General features: G+C 29.5%; 3 protein-coding genes across 4 annotated transcripts; 1 reads left to right on the top strand and 2 right to left on the bottom strand.

The window, feature by feature from the left end:
- Positions 1-7,793: 7,793 nt before the first annotated feature.
- Positions 7,794-10,397, bottom strand: LOC106793796 (dynein assembly factor with WDR repeat domains 1-like). The gene is made up of 9 exons (XM_014761003.1): positions 10,388-10,397; positions 10,175-10,243; positions 9,992-10,064; positions 9,469-9,672; positions 9,167-9,289; positions 8,905-9,089; positions 8,595-8,724; positions 8,180-8,478; positions 7,794-8,064 (listed from the first exon to the last, which is right to left on the bottom strand). Exons 2-9 carry the CDS (start codon positions 10,212-10,214, stop codon positions 7,868-7,870), a joined length of 1,251 nt encoding a protein of 416 aa, XP_014616489.1. The 5' UTR covers positions 10,215-10,243; positions 10,388-10,397; the 3' UTR covers positions 7,794-7,867.
- Positions 10,398-11,392: 995 nt separating this feature from the next.
- Positions 11,393-12,409, top strand: LOC106793871. Of its 2 annotated transcripts, none has more exons than XM_014761145.1 (4): positions 11,393-11,454; positions 11,601-11,685; positions 11,796-11,955; positions 12,022-12,409. In XM_014761145.1, the coding sequence occupies exons 2-4, from the start codon at positions 11,672-11,674 to the stop codon at positions 12,196-12,198; spliced, it is 351 nt and encodes a 116-aa protein (XP_014616631.1). In that variant the 5' UTR covers positions 11,393-11,454; positions 11,601-11,671; the 3' UTR covers positions 12,199-12,409. The 2 variants fall into 2 exon arrangements, with proteins under 2 accessions (XP_014616631.1, XP_014616633.1); XM_014761147.1 differs by having other exon boundaries at positions 11,429-11,454; positions 11,605-11,685.
- A 5-nt stretch (positions 12,410-12,414) lies between these two features.
- Positions 12,415-15,641, bottom strand: LOC106793870 (protein TBRG4). Its single transcript, XM_014761144.1, has 9 exons — positions 15,270-15,641; positions 14,761-15,141; positions 14,533-14,682; positions 14,209-14,451; positions 13,983-14,127; positions 13,701-13,787; positions 13,462-13,614; positions 12,771-12,840; positions 12,415-12,679 (listed from the first exon to the last, which is right to left on the bottom strand). Exons 1-9 carry the CDS (start codon positions 15,384-15,386, stop codon positions 12,484-12,486), a joined length of 1,542 nt encoding a protein of 513 aa, XP_014616630.1. The 5' UTR covers positions 15,387-15,641; the 3' UTR covers positions 12,415-12,483.
- Positions 15,642-17,629: the final 1,988 nt, after the last annotated feature.

The following is a 17,629-nucleotide window of genomic DNA, read 5'->3' as shown; positions in this document are numbered from 1 at the left end:
TGGATAAAGTGGATGTAACTACCTACGAATGTATTTATGTATACATATATACATATGTACATAGATCGTACGGTTCGTTAATGCAAATGAAATGGCATTTGACCGACAAGCGGAATCTCGTAAACCGAGATTGCAATTATTTATTCGTTCCTCTCTCTCTCTCGCTCTCTGTCTTTCTCTCTTTCTCTGTTCTCCACTCTTCCTCACTCGAATTCATTCGATCGAATACACAGCTAACGAACGCAGCAGCTCTCTTTTTGAATTTCTCGTCGAACCATCATTATCTTTTATTTTTTTTTTATTTTTTCTTTTTTTTTTTTTTTTATGAAAAATCTACCCTTCACTTGAAACCTGTAATATACTTAACGAATATAATCTATCAACGATGGTAAATTATTATTATGATGATGATTATTATTATTATTATATTATGTTATATTATTTTCTAATCAATTAAATTTGAAATGAATAAAAATAAAAAGAAAACATTTATAAACCTAATAGTCACTCTCTTTCTACGATTCATGAAAATTNAAAAATCTACCCTTCACTTGAAACCTGTAATATACTTAACGAATATAATCTATCAACGATGGTAAATTATTATTATGATGATGATTATTATTATTATTATATTTCTTTTTCTAATCAATTACAAACAAAAAAATAAAAAAAGAAAAAAAGAAAAGAAGCTTCTATAATCCTAAAAGTCACTCTCTTTCAACGACTCATGAAAAAATTCGTATAAATTATTATTATAATTATTATATTTCTTTTTCTAATCAATTACACCAGAGAAGAATAAAAATAAAAAAGAAACAAAAAAAGAAAAGAAGCTTCTATAATCGTAATATTGAATCTTTCGATTCAATTCTCATTGAAAAAGAAATGTTGTAGACGCGATCCATTAAACTTATAGCCGAGGAAAGAAAATCGTTGGAACGATTGTAAGCCGTTACCCTAAACTCCGCATATAACAACCGTACCTCCTTTTCCATCCATTATTTTTCTCTTCGACATCTCTTGGTGAAACGTACGCTGGGGCTGCTACTCATCGTAATTACGACACAAACGTACCTTCCGGGCATTAACCGCGAACCAACAACCATCACGCAAATGAACTGCTAGTGAGAGACCGTGTCCTCACTCTTCAGGAATAATCCCGAACGATAATGACAACAATGGCCGGGGAAAACAAACGAAAAAGAAGAAGAAAAAAAAAGAAAAGAAAAAATTGGGACCGAGGAAAGAAAGGGGAAAGTCAGGGTTTGAAGCATTCTGCTACCTGGCAGAGTTGGTAGTGATGGTGGTGGTGGTAATGGTGGTGGTGGTGGTAGTGGTCCTCTTACTGTTTGACGACAATTTTTTTTCACCACAAATTTTTCCAGCTTTTCTCTATCTCGTTGCAAATAGGTCGAATTATTGAAAATCTACGTCAACGTGTGTGTGTGTGTGTGTGTGTGTGTGTTCTAAATGAAACCCACCACCCTTTCAATTACTTTTTTTTTTCTCCTCTGATAAGGATATGATTACTTCGCTTGGTTGGAACATTCAATGTTCAATTTTTCACATTCAGTTGAAAACGAAAGAGAGAGAGAGAGAGATTTCGAGTGATTTTGATTGAAATTGAGCGTGGTGAATCATCATCAATCGAGCTCAACGCGTATTACCGAATGAATATGCATTCAAACAAACCACCTACATACGTTTATTTGCATAAGTCTTTGTGTAGATAGGTAAATAGATAGATAGATATATATATATACATACATATATACATATAATACATATGTTCGAGAAAGATTAATCGATCCTTTATCGCGAGTTATATTTTTCTTTTTAAATTCTTATTCATAAACTGTGGTTGGTAGGTGATGATATTTTAAAAGAGACTATGAGAGTATCCATTTTAACATTTTTTTAACATAAAAGAAGTTACTCTTGGATAACGTTTTTATTATCTCTCTTTCTCTCTCTCTCTCTCACTTTTCTTGTCTTTATTTTTTTTGTTGTTGTTTCGCATAAGAGTAAAGTTTGTCGTTGCTCGTAGGTCGGATCTTCGTAGGTATAGCGAACGATAAGCTAGGCGAGTTCCGGCAACGGTGTTACGGTTGTTGTATCCTTTCTCGAGAGAGAGACAGAGAAAGAAAGAGAGAGAGTGAGAGAGTGAGAGAGAGATATCCTGTGGGAATAAACAACTGCGATATCCTAAGGGTGTTTTACCTGTCCCTGCGGTGTTTGCGTTCGGAGAAAATTTGCATCCCGCCAAGGCTCGAAAATTTGCATAAGTATATGTGAACTGTGGAAGACTAACCTCGGGAATAGGCAAGGCACGTTGACGTATGTATCTTTTCGTAACCTTCACTTTTCTTACGAATCGATATAATCAATTTTTTTGAACAATATTTCGACATTTATTTTCTATCTAATCGTTTCCAAAACGTAATCCAAAATTCTCCCCCACACCTTTTTTTTTTTAAATCTAATTAAAATATCTAACAATCTATCGAATAGAATTATACGATTTTGATTAGATCAAAGAGAAAATATTTTGTAATTGAAAGGAAACAAATTATTCGTCATTAGAAAATATATATATTTGACGTAAAAAAACTTACCATGGGTTGAACCGAATCGAAGGCCAAATTATCGATACCTGTAGTCATCTTGAACGTTTATCTAAAACACAAACATACACAGACAAAAGAAAACAATAAATCGTCAACGTTAACAAAATATATCAATTATTTTGTAATATCAATTCTTTTACTAATAAATATATTATATCATTCGAATTTTTGTTTCTTGATAATAATTAAAAGCTTTACTATTGTAATATCCATTATAAATAATTTGTATCACGGATTTTCAATCTATAATCGTGATCACTCGATGATGATAGGATTATAGTCATCGTCGTTCATCTCGTTGACGAACGAACGAACGAACAAACGTTCACCAACGTTACAAAACACACTATACCGTAATTTTGGGATAAGAGTCAGGAAATAACGATCGTGCGTATATCCACCGTTATCTTCGTTAACCATGAAATTTCCGCTATTTGCCTAAGCGTTTACCAATCGCGGACGCGTTCATCGATAACGAGTTGTTTCAACCTCTGGTAACGCGTGTTTGCGGACCCGTGCAAGTTAATTCAATGACCATCGAACAACCGTTCTTACCGATTATAATCGAATCAATCTTGTTAAAGGGATAGATAGGACGACGTTTGTAAAATTGGTTGAGTTGGTTTGAATAAAAATGAAAACAAGAAAAAAAGAAATAATCCACGAAGGGGAACGCAAACGAAGTTCGAAAAATTTACGTGTGTGCGTGTGTTTTTTTCTTTTTTTTTTTTTTCGATATTAAATATTTCAAATATCGATATGATTTTTCAAAGATCTTCTCTATGTTATTATTAAATAAAACGTTTGAATATATCTATGGTATAACGTTAAATTACGTTATGGGGTCGCGAATACGCATCGGAAAGATTCTTCTTGGGAGAGTAAGACAATGTTTGATAGGTGCGAATGAACGTTAATAGAGCTCATGGTTGTCCGAAGTAAAAGGATAATAGGCCTACTCGCGTTGGTTAAATTATTATGCATTGACCGTGATATTTTTTTCGAGCACGTCTCTTCTCGAATCAGTCGACAAATTCACGCTAGGTTTTATCGCATATTTACATATTAGGTGTCAAATGTTTGTCACGGTTGATATACTTAAACTCGAAATATATATTCTTTTAATTATACTCTTTAAAACAATTACAAGGATATATATATATATATATTTATTTTTTTTTTACGATTGTGATATTTAAACGAAGGTAAAATGAAAAATCATTTTCTACGAAAACAAAATGAGAAAACAAAATGAATATAGAAATAATACAATATTATAAGAGTTATATTATCTTAAGACGTTGGTTATTTTGTAATGAACAAAAATATAATTAATTATCAGGCGGATGCAGTTTTTTATTGAGATGTACGTGTATCGAAGATATAAAAATAGAAAAAAAGATTAATCGAAAGTCAAGGACTTATAGATTACAAATAATTCCATCATTAAGAACGAATTTTTACACGTATATTAGATAACGAAATAATATAAACGATGAATATAATTGTCCGTAAAATAATAAATAAAAAATGTCATGTTTTTCTTTTTTTTCTTTCCTCTAAAGATATAAGCTTATACAAATAACATTTATGAAAAGTTTTACGTCAATTATGTAAGAGTTAGATAAATTAGTAAATAATTGTTTGTTCTTCGGCACACGTTGTTGTGTCATATTTCATTGCTTAATATTTTTCCTTGAAATATTCGTTTGTTGTTCGTAAAAAAACGTGCACTGTTAAAATGATAAAAAATTAAAATAAATAAATATATATATATTGTGAACGGTCGGGAAATTTCCAAAACGGACAGAGAAAACGTGCCGAAGACTGAACGTAAGGGCTCTCGAGCGGGACCATCTTTAAGTTCAACACGATTTCCCCATTAGTAACCTTTCTACCGTTTTTTTCCACGTGATTGCGTACACAGAATTTACTTTTTCTTTTTTACGATCTTAAACGAGTTACTCCTTTTTTTTTTTTTTTTTTTGTAAATTTCTTTTTTCATTCAAACGAGAGATACTTTTTTAATTTTTTTTCGAACGATAAATATTCGTACTATTTTTCTAAGTTTCGTTAACGAATTGAAAGTGTGGAAAGAATAGACAAAAAAAAAAAAAGAAACGAGGAAAAAGAAAAAGGTAATAAAGAAACTTTTCGTGTGTGATAAAATATTGAAGAAAAATTATCTACGTCTCTTTGTGTCACATGACGTAAAAGATTTTCTTTACGCTTTAGCTGGCATAGTAATCGACTAGCCTTGACATAGAACTAAAAAAGGAAGGTCAGTCGGTGGAATAATCGATCTAAAGCTGAGAGATAAGATATGTAAAAGTATACGAGGAATTTGATCGTGTATATGTCTGTATATTAAATACAGTTTCTTTTTACTTTAGCCATGAACATTTCAATCATCTGGAGAAACATTTAGGTCATTTTTAATCTTTGAAAAAAAAAAAATAAATAAATAAACTATATAATATATATATATATATACACACGTTCACACACACAATACGTTTGCAATCCTTGAAAATCATAAATAACATACAAAGTTCGATTCACCTGAAACGTATAATTTCTTTCCGACATTAATTCTATCCTTCGATAATAATGTTTGCAATATTTGCGTAATATCCGCTATTTTTTATTCTTTTTCTATTTCTTTTTTTCAGTAACAACCACAACGAGAAGATTCTTGATTACAATTTGCCACAAATCTCTTATCTAACAACAAATAAAGTAAAAATCATATCGTTAAATTATAAAAATGTTATGAAAGGAAAAGAAGAAGCACAAGAAGAAGAAAAAAAGAAGAATGTAATTTTAAGCAGATAAGATAAAAAGTGCAGCACTTTTTAATAGCGAACACTTTAAATTCTTTCTCGTCCAGGCACTTCTGGGAGACACTCGCGTATTTCATTCTCGTTTACCTGTCAGTTTCAGGCAAGATAATTTAGTGGGGTATACGAAAAATCTTACGTAATCAATTTCCACGCGTGTCTCACCTCTCTCTCTCTCTCTCTCTCTCTCTCTCTCTCTCTCTCTCTCTTTCTCTTTCTTTCTCTTGCACTCACGTTCACGAAGGTATATATATATAACGAAAGACTTTTAACTCAGGTAATATTTAATCTAAATATCGCGTAAGGTACGAGATGCACTCAATTAATTTATATCATGGTGGTTACACCGTTATATCATTCTCGAGATGGATAATAATCTTAGAGAAATATTTGAGATACATTTCAGCGTATTTTTCAAGGGTTGTTGGAACAACGAACGAGCGTTCGTTACCTCTAGGGATTAATATTTGAGAAAGACCAACCAACGTGTTGAAAATGATCGGAACGTGTGCTTTTAACGTGTTCGTACTCAAAAAGTATTCTCTAATGGTAACATACAAAATTGTCGAAAAAATTCATTTTTCAATTTGATAATAATAACGAATTGACTTACCTTCGATACGAACAAGATGTTCACAACTTTTCTATTTAGAATTTTTTGTTGGTTTTTTTTTTCTCGTAACGAATTCAAATTTAAAGAATAAGAAATGAACCGATAACAAAACACGACAATTTGAAGGATATTAATGATAATTTGAACAAAAAAATATATAAGAGAGAACAGATAGAGTTTGAATTTCAGTGAGGACACATTCTTCGTTTAAATTGTGTGACATAAAAGCCGAGACACAAGGAGAAACCACCGCTAATTAATTTGCATTCGCTCGACCGTTCAAAGTGTTCATTAAAAGCGTTAAAATACAAACGAAAATGTGACTTTTTTTTTATTGTTGGGTTTTTATTTATTTTTTTTTTCTTCTTTTCTTACGAAAAGCAACAGAATCGTTTGCTTTGGAACGATACGTATACACAATTCCGACGCATTTTTCTCGTCATATATTCGTATACAAGGAATTTGTATCTACCTTTTCTTCTTTTTTATTTCTAGGTAAATGATAACGAGCACGCTTTTTTTAACCTTTGTCAAAGAGAAATGGTTTGTCTTTTTTTGTTTGTTCGTACGTGCGTTATTATCGTCGTTGAAAAAGACGAACGATATATATATATATATCTATGACAATTTTTCTTTTCTTCTTCTAATTAATTTTAATTACGAGACACACTGTGTATTATCAATGAACGAATATTGGCAAATTTTCTGGTGAGTATCTTTGTTAGAAAAAAAAAAATATTGCAACTTCATTTTTATTATTTTCAAATGTTATTTTCGGTTAGTCAAAAAACAAGAAAAAATAAATCTCTCTCTTGAAAAATAACAAATAATAATAATAATAATAATAATAATAATAATAATATTCGTTCCACACTACGGTTATTTTATTTTATATACATAGATAATATTATCCGTGCCACGTTTCGTAAAAACCGGTTATCCAGTTGTGGTAACACCTTTCTTAAAATGACTATAATATATAAACGACACACACACGTTACGACGATGTCTCGTGAGTTCGAACATAAGAGGACTGACTCTTATTCACCAAGACGTTCAATGTTTATAAGATCCCTAAGAGTCACACAGACGACTTTACGTTTAGTTAGAGAGAAGGGGCCAAGAACACGCATGCATTCGTTTTTTCTTCTTTTTTCAACACAACCATAATTTTCTTCTTTATTATGTCGCTAAATTTTGCTTTTTTTTTAGATAAAATTGTATCGAACGAACATTACGATTTTACGATAAATATAATAGAATCGCGTGCACAATAATTGGCATATACTTTTTATATATATATATATATATATATGTCTAAGTATTACAATTAAGAATATTTATATCCTACTTTCTTTTCTTTTTTTTTTTTTTTAAACATTCCATTTGTCTAATATATAATATTTATGTTAATATTAGAGTGGACACAATAAATTACCTAAAACACATGATATATGCTATATTAAACACACGTTACTTTCCTTGTGTTTTCAAGCGAATCTTTGTATGATAGACTTGTATAACTTTCACCGGAAATGCAACTACTTTTCGAGATTAAAATTATAATCTTCTTATAATTAATTTGAACAAGATTACAAATTATATTAGTAAAATTTTGTTCTATACCATGTATACCGTGAAATAATAATTATTTAAAAAAAAAAAAAAACAAAACGTATATAAATTACGTATTTATATACGATTTAAATGATATAAAAATAAATGATATAAATGATAAAAAGAATAACGAGTAAAAGCTATGGACAAACTTTGAACCAATCGAGTCATCTCCAAATAGTACAAGTATTATCTTTGCTAGCAGTTACGATTGTATCACCTGTATATGAAAATGCACAACTAAATACATCGTCGACGTGATCCTCGAGTTTCTGCACGCAATATCCGGATTCTATAGACCATAAACGAGCAGTTTTGTCCAAAGAAGAGGTCAAAAGGTGGTGACCGCTTGGACTGAAACAAACTGGGACGATGCGAATATACGAAAAGTGAACTTTGATTTTCAAAGAAAAATTCTTGGTGATTTTAAAAGGTAAGGGATTAATAAAAAAAAAAATAAGATATACTTATAATATTACCTTTCGAAACTTCCTCTCGATGACCTTGCATGATCGAAAGTTGTTTAAAATCCGTATTGGTGTCCCAAACTCTTGCTGTAGTATCACTGCTAGCTGTGGCCAATTTCTTGCCTTTGTTATCAAAGGTCAAGTCGAGAACTTCATCGTCGTGGCCCAATAACGTAGCCAGACAAGTATTTTTCCTGGTGTCCCAAATTTTAGCGGTTTTATCCATCGAAGAGGATGCTATCAGAGTGCAATCGAAATTGTATAGACAATTGGATAGTTCCGAACGGTGCCCGATCAATACGCAAACTCGTCTAGATAATAAAAGAAAAAATTCACGGATAAAAGATATTTCTCTTCTTTTTTCGAAAATTACAGTAAAAAAAAAAAAAAAAAAGAAAAGAAAAAGGGAAATAAAATTGTAACTAACGTAAAAGTCCTTGTATCCCAGATGCTTACGGTGCCATCGAAGGAACCCGTTATCATCTGATTTCCGTCCTCGTTGTAATGAAGCGCAATTATTTCCGCCGTGTGACCCTTCAGCAAACCCAATTCTTGACCTGTCGAATTGGCCTCCATTCAGATCCCATCTTTATTCTCGTTCTTTCGATAAAAACGAAAAAACTTCTATTCAAACTTAACATTTAACATCTAATCTATGTTTATTCTTTCAACGTGTTCTCTCTCACACGGATACTCGAGATTCATTTGTTGTCCCAGAAAATGTATTTTTTTTTTACCTGTCGTAAGATTAAATATCCTTGAAGTAGAATCGAGAGAACCAGTAGCCAATTTATTTTGTACGGGTGAAAATTTAGCTACCACAACCTCACCTACGTGACCCCACAGTGTAAGCAAACAATGACCAGTACGTGAACACCAAACGTTTGCTGTTTTATCGAAAGATCCGGTTACGATTTTGTCTCTAGATAAATATGATAAATGATGATTTTAATAAATGACGTTTATTATTTTGTAAAATTGTTATTAGATCAAACTTACGATATCGGGTTGTTAAAGGAAACGGCATAGACAACGTTTTTATGGCCTTCGAGAGTAAGTAACTCCTCTCCAGTGTCAATGTCCCAAACTTTACAAGTTCTGTCGTAGCTTCCTGTCAAGCATCTATATTAAACAACAACATTTATCTTTATCTACTTTTATATTAATATTTATATATATATTTTTACACACACACACACACAAGATTTATATTAGATAAATTAATGAATGTATTGTTTAATGAGATACAACGGATAATATATTACCCGAATTTTATATCGACCGACCTTAATCGATAGTACCTTTTACCTAATTTATCGAACGCTATGTTAGTTAAAGGAAGAAGATGTGTTCTAAGGGTCTTATGTTTATAATAACGCTTCACGTCTGCGTTGCACACTTTGGCCTGTAATTTCTCCAATGTTTCCACTAACTGGTCCATTACACTTTCGGTTATTACTGGCTCACTTGCTTTTATGCTCTCTGCCAGTGCTTTTATGTCAGTTCTGAAAGAATAAACCTTGCGATTTAACATTTAACAAAACTTACCATTTGGAAATAATCTTGAAACTGTTTTTTTTATCTTTCTATACTAAAAAAAAAAAAAAGAAAGAAAAAAAAGCAACAACATTCACTTGTTCATCTTGAATTTGTTCATTTCAATTATAATTATAATGATAGAACGTTTCAAACCTCGATATAAAAAAATATATATATATATATAAAATAAAGAAAGGTATATTAAAAGACTCGATAGTTTTTATAGATTACTATGAGGAACGTTCTTCTATAGGGGAATGGCAATAAAGTGAAAAATTCAATTACTCAAGGGACAGATCCAACAAGTCGATCATCTTAGTTTTGACGTCGCCACCTTGTCTGTATTCCAAGGCGAGACCTGTAAAATGATTTAAAGTTGAAAAGATGTTAAATTTCATAGAATTAACGATTAAACGTTAGACGAAGCAATTTACCTTTTATACTTAAAACATCCTCAACTTTACTTACCTGGTGGAAAGTAACGGAGCAAAAATCTTAACAGCCTCATGTGGACATTCCAATTACGTGCAGGACAAGCTTTATAAGACGAAGAAAGCAAGATTGAAAGAGAGAGAGAGAGGATAAGAGGGTGATTACAAACGAAAGGGAAAGTTAGGTACGCGTATTTAATTATAAAACATAATTACAAGTCTTGGAACTGAAATTAATCGGATGACTAACCCGACACACTTCAGAAGAGAAGGAGGAGGATGCTTTTTCTATTTTTTTTATCACAAAGGAAAGCAGCACCTTGGCAGCACCTATGCACGTTACTGATCTTCTATTGAAATTCCTTTTGCGTGTTCGTTAAATAAAAAAAAAGAAAAAAGATAATAGATAATCGTAGAAGGATTCAGCGTTACCAAGGTGCGCTTGATCGATTACGCTACTCACCCCATACATGCGAGAGTTGTCCTAAATATTTCTCAGTATTTTTATAAATCATTATTTATTTATTGGAATTTATTATTATTATTTCTTTTTTTTTTTTATATCCATGTAAAAATAATATAACGCATAATGGAGTGTTATAAGATATTCAAATTTGGGTTATTTCTAAAAAATGAATATTATTGAATAATTTAAATGTGTAACAACTCGATATCTTTGACCGATCGATTATCGAAACTGCCATCTAGGAGTCTAAAAAGATAACTCTTAAGGTTAATTTAAAGAAAATCTTATTTTATAGATGAAGATATAAATAATAATATAAATTTTGTGAATTTTTTTTTTAAAAGGAAACATATTGTTCTGTTTATTCATAAATGAATACGGTTTTTTATTTATTCATGAATTAGCCCAATATATTCATGCTTTTTAAGATAACTTCGCTATTATATACCACCATAAGCTTAGAACCAAAACTTAAACGTTAATAGTACTATTAAGATAAGGGTGCTAAACGAAAAGCAAAAGTATAGCAAGATAAGTGCAATAAATAAAGCATAAGCACCCCAGCATGCAACGTGCAACATGCAACATGTAACATGTAACATACAACATAATTATATTCTCTTATAAATAAAAAAATATATACCATTAATAATAAACGGATTTAAAAAAAAAAAAAGAATTGTAAATAACAGAGATAATGAATTTTGATTAGATTATAAATATACAATCAAATTTGGTAAAAACATTTACCCGCCATATTTTACCACATATATTCATTCATCGTATTCTAGTACTACGTGAGTCAATGACGTATTAATCATTTATCGTAATACAAATGTGATACTTCACGTGTGAGTATAAATACATTAAATTTCATTAAAAACTTTCATAATATAATATCAAATTTATTAAAATATATATTTTCTAGTCTTATTTTACTTGTATCAATCGAAATTTCACATTTATTATACTTTACGTAATTTCTTATTTCTGATAGGTAGAAGGTGCCTTCTTTCGTATAAACCCATAGATATTAAAAGAAACAAAAAGTAATTTATAACATATATTATGGGTTTAGTGCGGTTAGTACAAAAAAGGAAGATTCAAGAAATATTATTATCATGGTATTTGCATGCTACCATTATTTAAATTAAATTTATTGAAATACTGATTGAGGTTATATATTTCATAGGTTAACCATTAAAGCTAGTCTAGTTGGTGGTATTATTTATTATTCTGTACAAGAAGGTCTTTGGTCAAAACATGATGAAAGTCTTAAGGTTTATGATAAAATACATAAAAATGTAGATCCATATTTAAAGGGTAGTGTACCTACAGAAATTACCAAAGGGGTGAGTTGAAAAATTTAAATCGGTTTGGATTTGAAAGAACGTTTAATGATTACAATATCTTCTCAGATTCCATCGATACCCAATATCACAGATTTTAAACATTGGCTAACAACGAAATGGAATACAGGAGTTATAACGAGTATTAAATTTGTTGCGGAAAGTCCTTCGCATATTGCAAATGCTTATGAAACTGTTTCTAAATTTACTAAGGAAAAGACAGAACAGTTGACTAAAACTGAATAAATATTGTGTTCACTTTATTAGTCGTATTATATAAATTTTAGAAAAATATTTGTTATCGTCCTATCGCAATAAATGTTATATAATATATATATTATAGATTTACATTTTTGTGCAAGATATTTAATAAACATATTTGTTTTTTTTTCTTCTCTTTTTCATTTACATATTATACAATATAATAATAAAAATGATAAAGAACCATTGAACGTAACACAATAAATAAGCAATTTAATTTATTTTCATTAATCTTTTTAGTTACACTTAATTCAATTACATCGAAAACGTTTATATCGAACTAATCTTATCTTGTAAATATTTTACACGTTTAGCAAGTATATCATTTGCACTGAAGTTTTGGTAAGAAACATTTAATACCCTATAACCTTGAGCGATTAATAGATCATTATAGTATTTAGGCATTCCTAATATTTCTTCCTTTCCTCGAGAATAATCATGATAGTCATGTACCATTAACACTAACCTGCAATATTATTCTTGTTAAAAATCAATTCTTGTGTGTATAAACATAAATATTAATTATTACAATTATCATTTAAAACAATCACACACACCTCATATTCTTTGGACTGCTATCGACATATTTTACTAATCTATTATCTGAATCCACGCAGCTTTCTACATCTAAGAAATTAATAAAATATAATATATAATACTTTTAGTTTTCATTTATGTATATATTATCGTCCAAGTGGGAGATGCCGAGATTCACCGAAATGCGTAGGCATTGCCCACAATTAACACCTTGACTGCTACACGAGTTTTTGTGCACAGATTTTTGAGACTGTGTATACCGCTGTACTATGCGCACTTCTATAAATTGAAACTTACTCTATGCCAGTGTGTTATTATATAGGGCCCACTATTACTTATCGTAGTGGATATTCATAGAGATCACCATGGAAAATCTGTATTTTTTGTTCCTTATCGGAACATAAGCAGGTTTAAAACGAAATGTTTTATATTTGCTTTCTTACTTTATCGGTTTCTCACTTGTTATTCTACAGAATATTTAGGAAATGTAAGAAATATGAATACATTTCCTACATTACCGGGTTTTTTGGCGTTGTCAACAATGCCTAGGCATTTCGGTGAATCTCGGATTTCCCACTTGAACATATATACCAAATCAACATATATGTTGATTATGGTATATTATTATAATATGGTAACATATATACCAAAATCTTTTATTATTGATATAATGTAACTAATCATATATCTAAATTTATACAAAATATTTACCTATGTTAAAACCCATGTGTGTATTAATATTTGTTTTGAAACAAAGAGGATGTATTTGATGTAATGTCTCACTCAAAGCTTCAATGAGTTCTAATTTTTGTTTTTTGTATTCAACGACTATTGAAAATAAATCCCTGTTTTTATTATATGGACCTAAAAATGAAATATAATTTTTCAATGATATATATAACTAGTAATAATAATAAATTTATAAATCAGTATTTAACAAATTAATCTACCATCATAATCCTTCACAATAGTACGCACAGCTGCATTGATGTTCAATATCTTGAGCGCATTTATTTTACTCTTAATATTACGTGTATCTAAAAAATAACGACAATCGATAAATTACATACTTTTTTTGTATTAACTTCACAGTTATTTGAAGTTTTTTTAACCATCTGAATCTCAAGCAGCAAGGTTGTGCTGTTTAGATTTTTTTGTCGAAAAGTGGCACATTATAGAAATGCAATATGAAATTGATAAGTTATCTGGGATTCAAACGATTAAATACTTACTTATAATTCTTTCAATGAATTTATGATATAATACAGATGAAATTTGTTCCTTAGACGCTCTGTTCAAAAGTGTCAAAGACCATACAAAATCTAGCCACAACTGATTGTTTGATGTAATTTCAGGGGTTAATGAATTTATATAATCCTGTTTATAAAAAAAATAATATGCCATATGAACATAATTAATTTATAAATATCAAATATGATATTGAATAAATGATGATACCTGAAGATTATCCATATGTTTAGGAATATAACCAAACATAGCTAAACATCCCATAATCGAGGTCAAATCTTGAAACCTTAACTTTTCTAGATTATTATTGGCCCATAAGACAATGGTATCTAATACGTTATAATTTTTATACTTAAGTAATTTTAAGGACATTGCTATTGAACCCATAACGGGTCCGTTTTCATTCGCGAGTAATTCTTCGCGTAAAATAGACATTATTTTCTCCAATAACACCTGTAAATAAATAATTGATGTATTTTCAAACACAGCATATATATCTCATAATTGATAATTAAATGCGATCTATTCTATTACCTCTTCTGGATAATTTAAAACAGCCAAACTGTACAAAATATCTCCGCACATTCTTGTATTTAATTTCTTGCTGTACATAGCGATATTATAGGTCAATGTTTTTAACAGAGGTACATTTCTGTCATTTGTGTACGATAACGTTTTGAGTATCTACAAAAAACCAACCCAAGTATATGATAATAAGAAAAAAAACTAAAGATTACATTTTATAAATCATATCGGACAAACCTGAATTATTTTGGGTGTTGACAATGGTAAAAATCCAATGTTACTAATGGTATCCATTTTTACAAAATCTTTTTTAGTATCTACAGATGCAGAAGTTGATTTTTCTTTTTCTACGTCAGGTTTTAAATTAGAAATTTGACTGATAATTTGTTTAACTTGATCGATTGTTATATTTGGATCGTTCATAATACCGATCAAATCTTTAGTATTTGTAGTTTTAATTATTTTTTCATCTAAAGATATAAAAGAATTAGTTCTATTTTGTAATTTGTTTGAAGATTGCGATATCCGTGATACTTCTGTTTGTTGAATTGTGTTTCTTTGTAATACTTTTTCTTTCTTCGGATATTTGTCATCGTTTTGAATAACACTTTCTTCTTGCTACAAAAAAATATTCTTACATACATACATACATACCTACATATATATATATGTAATGTTAAATAGTTGAATAAGTCTTCACTATTTATACATAGTATTATAAAGAACAACAGTATTACAAGATTTACCTTACTTAAGTTATTGTGTTCAGGATTAATTATACTTGTACTCAATAACGAACTTAATCGCCAATACGGAAACGTTCTAATTGATGCATTAAATGAAGTTAAATTCAATGACAACATTTTAGTAATCTTTCTAATATTAATTTATATAATAATGTATATAAACCAATTACAAGGGTTATATTTTCAAAGTGACATTATAAGTTATCATGTAACCGCGACAAATTTATTAACACTTTTTAAATTATATAAATTATACTTAATAAATAAGAGTTCGTTAAGCGTATAATTTTTAATAAATTTTGAAGAATACTTTAGCATTGAAAAAAGTTTATTCCTGTTTAGGTTAAACCACGCAACGTGTGAAATAATAAAAAGGAAATTTATTGAAAACCGCCATCTATCTGTTAAATTTGTTATCTATTCATATAAAATTTCTAATGGTAAGTAAGAAATAATAATACCGGACAGATATAACTGGCAGTCGATAAAATCGCATTCTTTAATTTTTTTTTATATCGATAATAAAATTTTCTTTTTTACCGACCGACCTTTTTTTTTTACCTTTACCTCTACTCCGCAGAAAAATAAATTTACAAATTAAAAATGTTTGCGCTTATTGCACATTATATGTAACATACTTTTTTGAAAAAAATATGTTTTGATGAAGCCTTTTAGAGCGTGACATTTATTATCAGCGCCTATAATTAGTTGCTTTTTTCTTATACATTAAGATGAAATCAATTAAATTATATGAAAAACACAAGAATTGATATTGTTGTTGAATTTTTGTCTGCACCTGTATATACAATAGTTAATGTATATTTTAACATTCTCTTTCAATAAGTCAATCAATTACGATTCATTAAAAGGTGCGACGAGCAATTAAAATGCGAAGATGAAATTCATCGATCCAGTCCTAATTCTGTCAGGTCAATGAGCCTAATTGTAAAGAACCGCGCCCTTAAACAAACACTACGAAATGATCTATTTACTCGAAGGATTATTGTCTAGATTTGCATTGAAAAGTATCCTAAATTAATAACGCGAAAACGTTCTGACAAGAATATATTTTTCTTGATTAAGTTACTAATTTTCATGCTTCTTGCTTGACGATATCTTAATGATAAAAATCTAAATACAATATTATATAATAAAATCTGAAAAGATAAGTATAAATAAAAGCAAGTATTTTATTTGTATCATTGAAAAATAATATATGCCTATATTTATGAGCCATGAAATTTCGTTAAATAAAAATTAATTGACTAAATGAAAATGTAATATTTCTCAACTATCATATCGATCTCGCGTTTTCAAATTTATGGCGCGAACGGGTAAAACATTTAACTGTTCCTAAGACAATGAGATCTCATTAAAAACAAAACAAAAAAAAAACAATTAAACGAAAGGAAATTTAAGTTTTGTTCCCCGTCCATAAATGTTGAATTATAATTCAAACGAAACAAAAAAAAGAAAAAACTATGAAATAAATCTTCTACGATAATATACCCTCATAGCAATTAAAGAGTAATAATAAATGTAAAAAAAAAGAAAAGAAAGAAAGGAAAAAAAGAACGTAAAAAATCTTACATACGAAAAAAGAGAGGGAACGAATTAATCGAGTATAAAAAAAGAAAAACGGACAATAATTAACATTTTTGTTTTTTTAAATTGATAAGTCGCAAAAGCTGATAATGGTGTTAGTGTATCACATACTATCTACCTGCCCGTGACATAATATATGATACGTTGGATCACGTCAATATTCTCCCGTCGTCATTGGTGTACAACACCAACTCCAAGCAAAGAAAACCGGCGAACCCGTCCACGTTTCTTCGACAGTCGTCATTTAGGACCGGCAACGTGCAGTGAGTGCTCCTGAACAATCGAATTATCTGTTAGGATACCTTCCAAGATGGTCAATCGTATCACTTCAATATCTTTGATAGTAGGTCAGTATAAATCAAGAGATCAATATCTCTATATCCATACATTTTTTATTATTATATTTATTTTTTAATTATATAACATATCCAATGACATATGTTTTAATGTATTTAATGTAAGAAAAAGAAAAAAGAAAACAAACAAAAAAAATATATATATTTGTTAATTTTATAAAAACCCCCCTTAAGAGTTGATTAATAATTTAAAATTGATTATATATGAAATTTATATTTTATTATTTAACTCTCGTATATTATACTTTCGCATTTATTATTAAAATTTTACAATTTTTATTCTACATATTTATAATATTTCTCTTTTTTCATTAATACAATTAAATATTAATTGTATTATTGAAGAGCAATGTTTGAAATGTTTCGAATGCAACTTGCATTAGATCAATGAATTAATAT

The sequence above is a fragment of the Polistes canadensis genome, unplaced genomic scaffold, assembly GCF_001313835.1.
Source record: "Polistes canadensis isolate GaletaPanama2010 unplaced genomic scaffold, ASM131383v1 scaffold_19, whole genome shotgun sequence".
Lineage (NCBI taxonomy): Eukaryota > Metazoa > Arthropoda > Insecta > Hymenoptera > Vespidae > Polistes > Polistes canadensis.
This window is presented reverse-complemented; position numbering and strand designations above follow the sequence as displayed.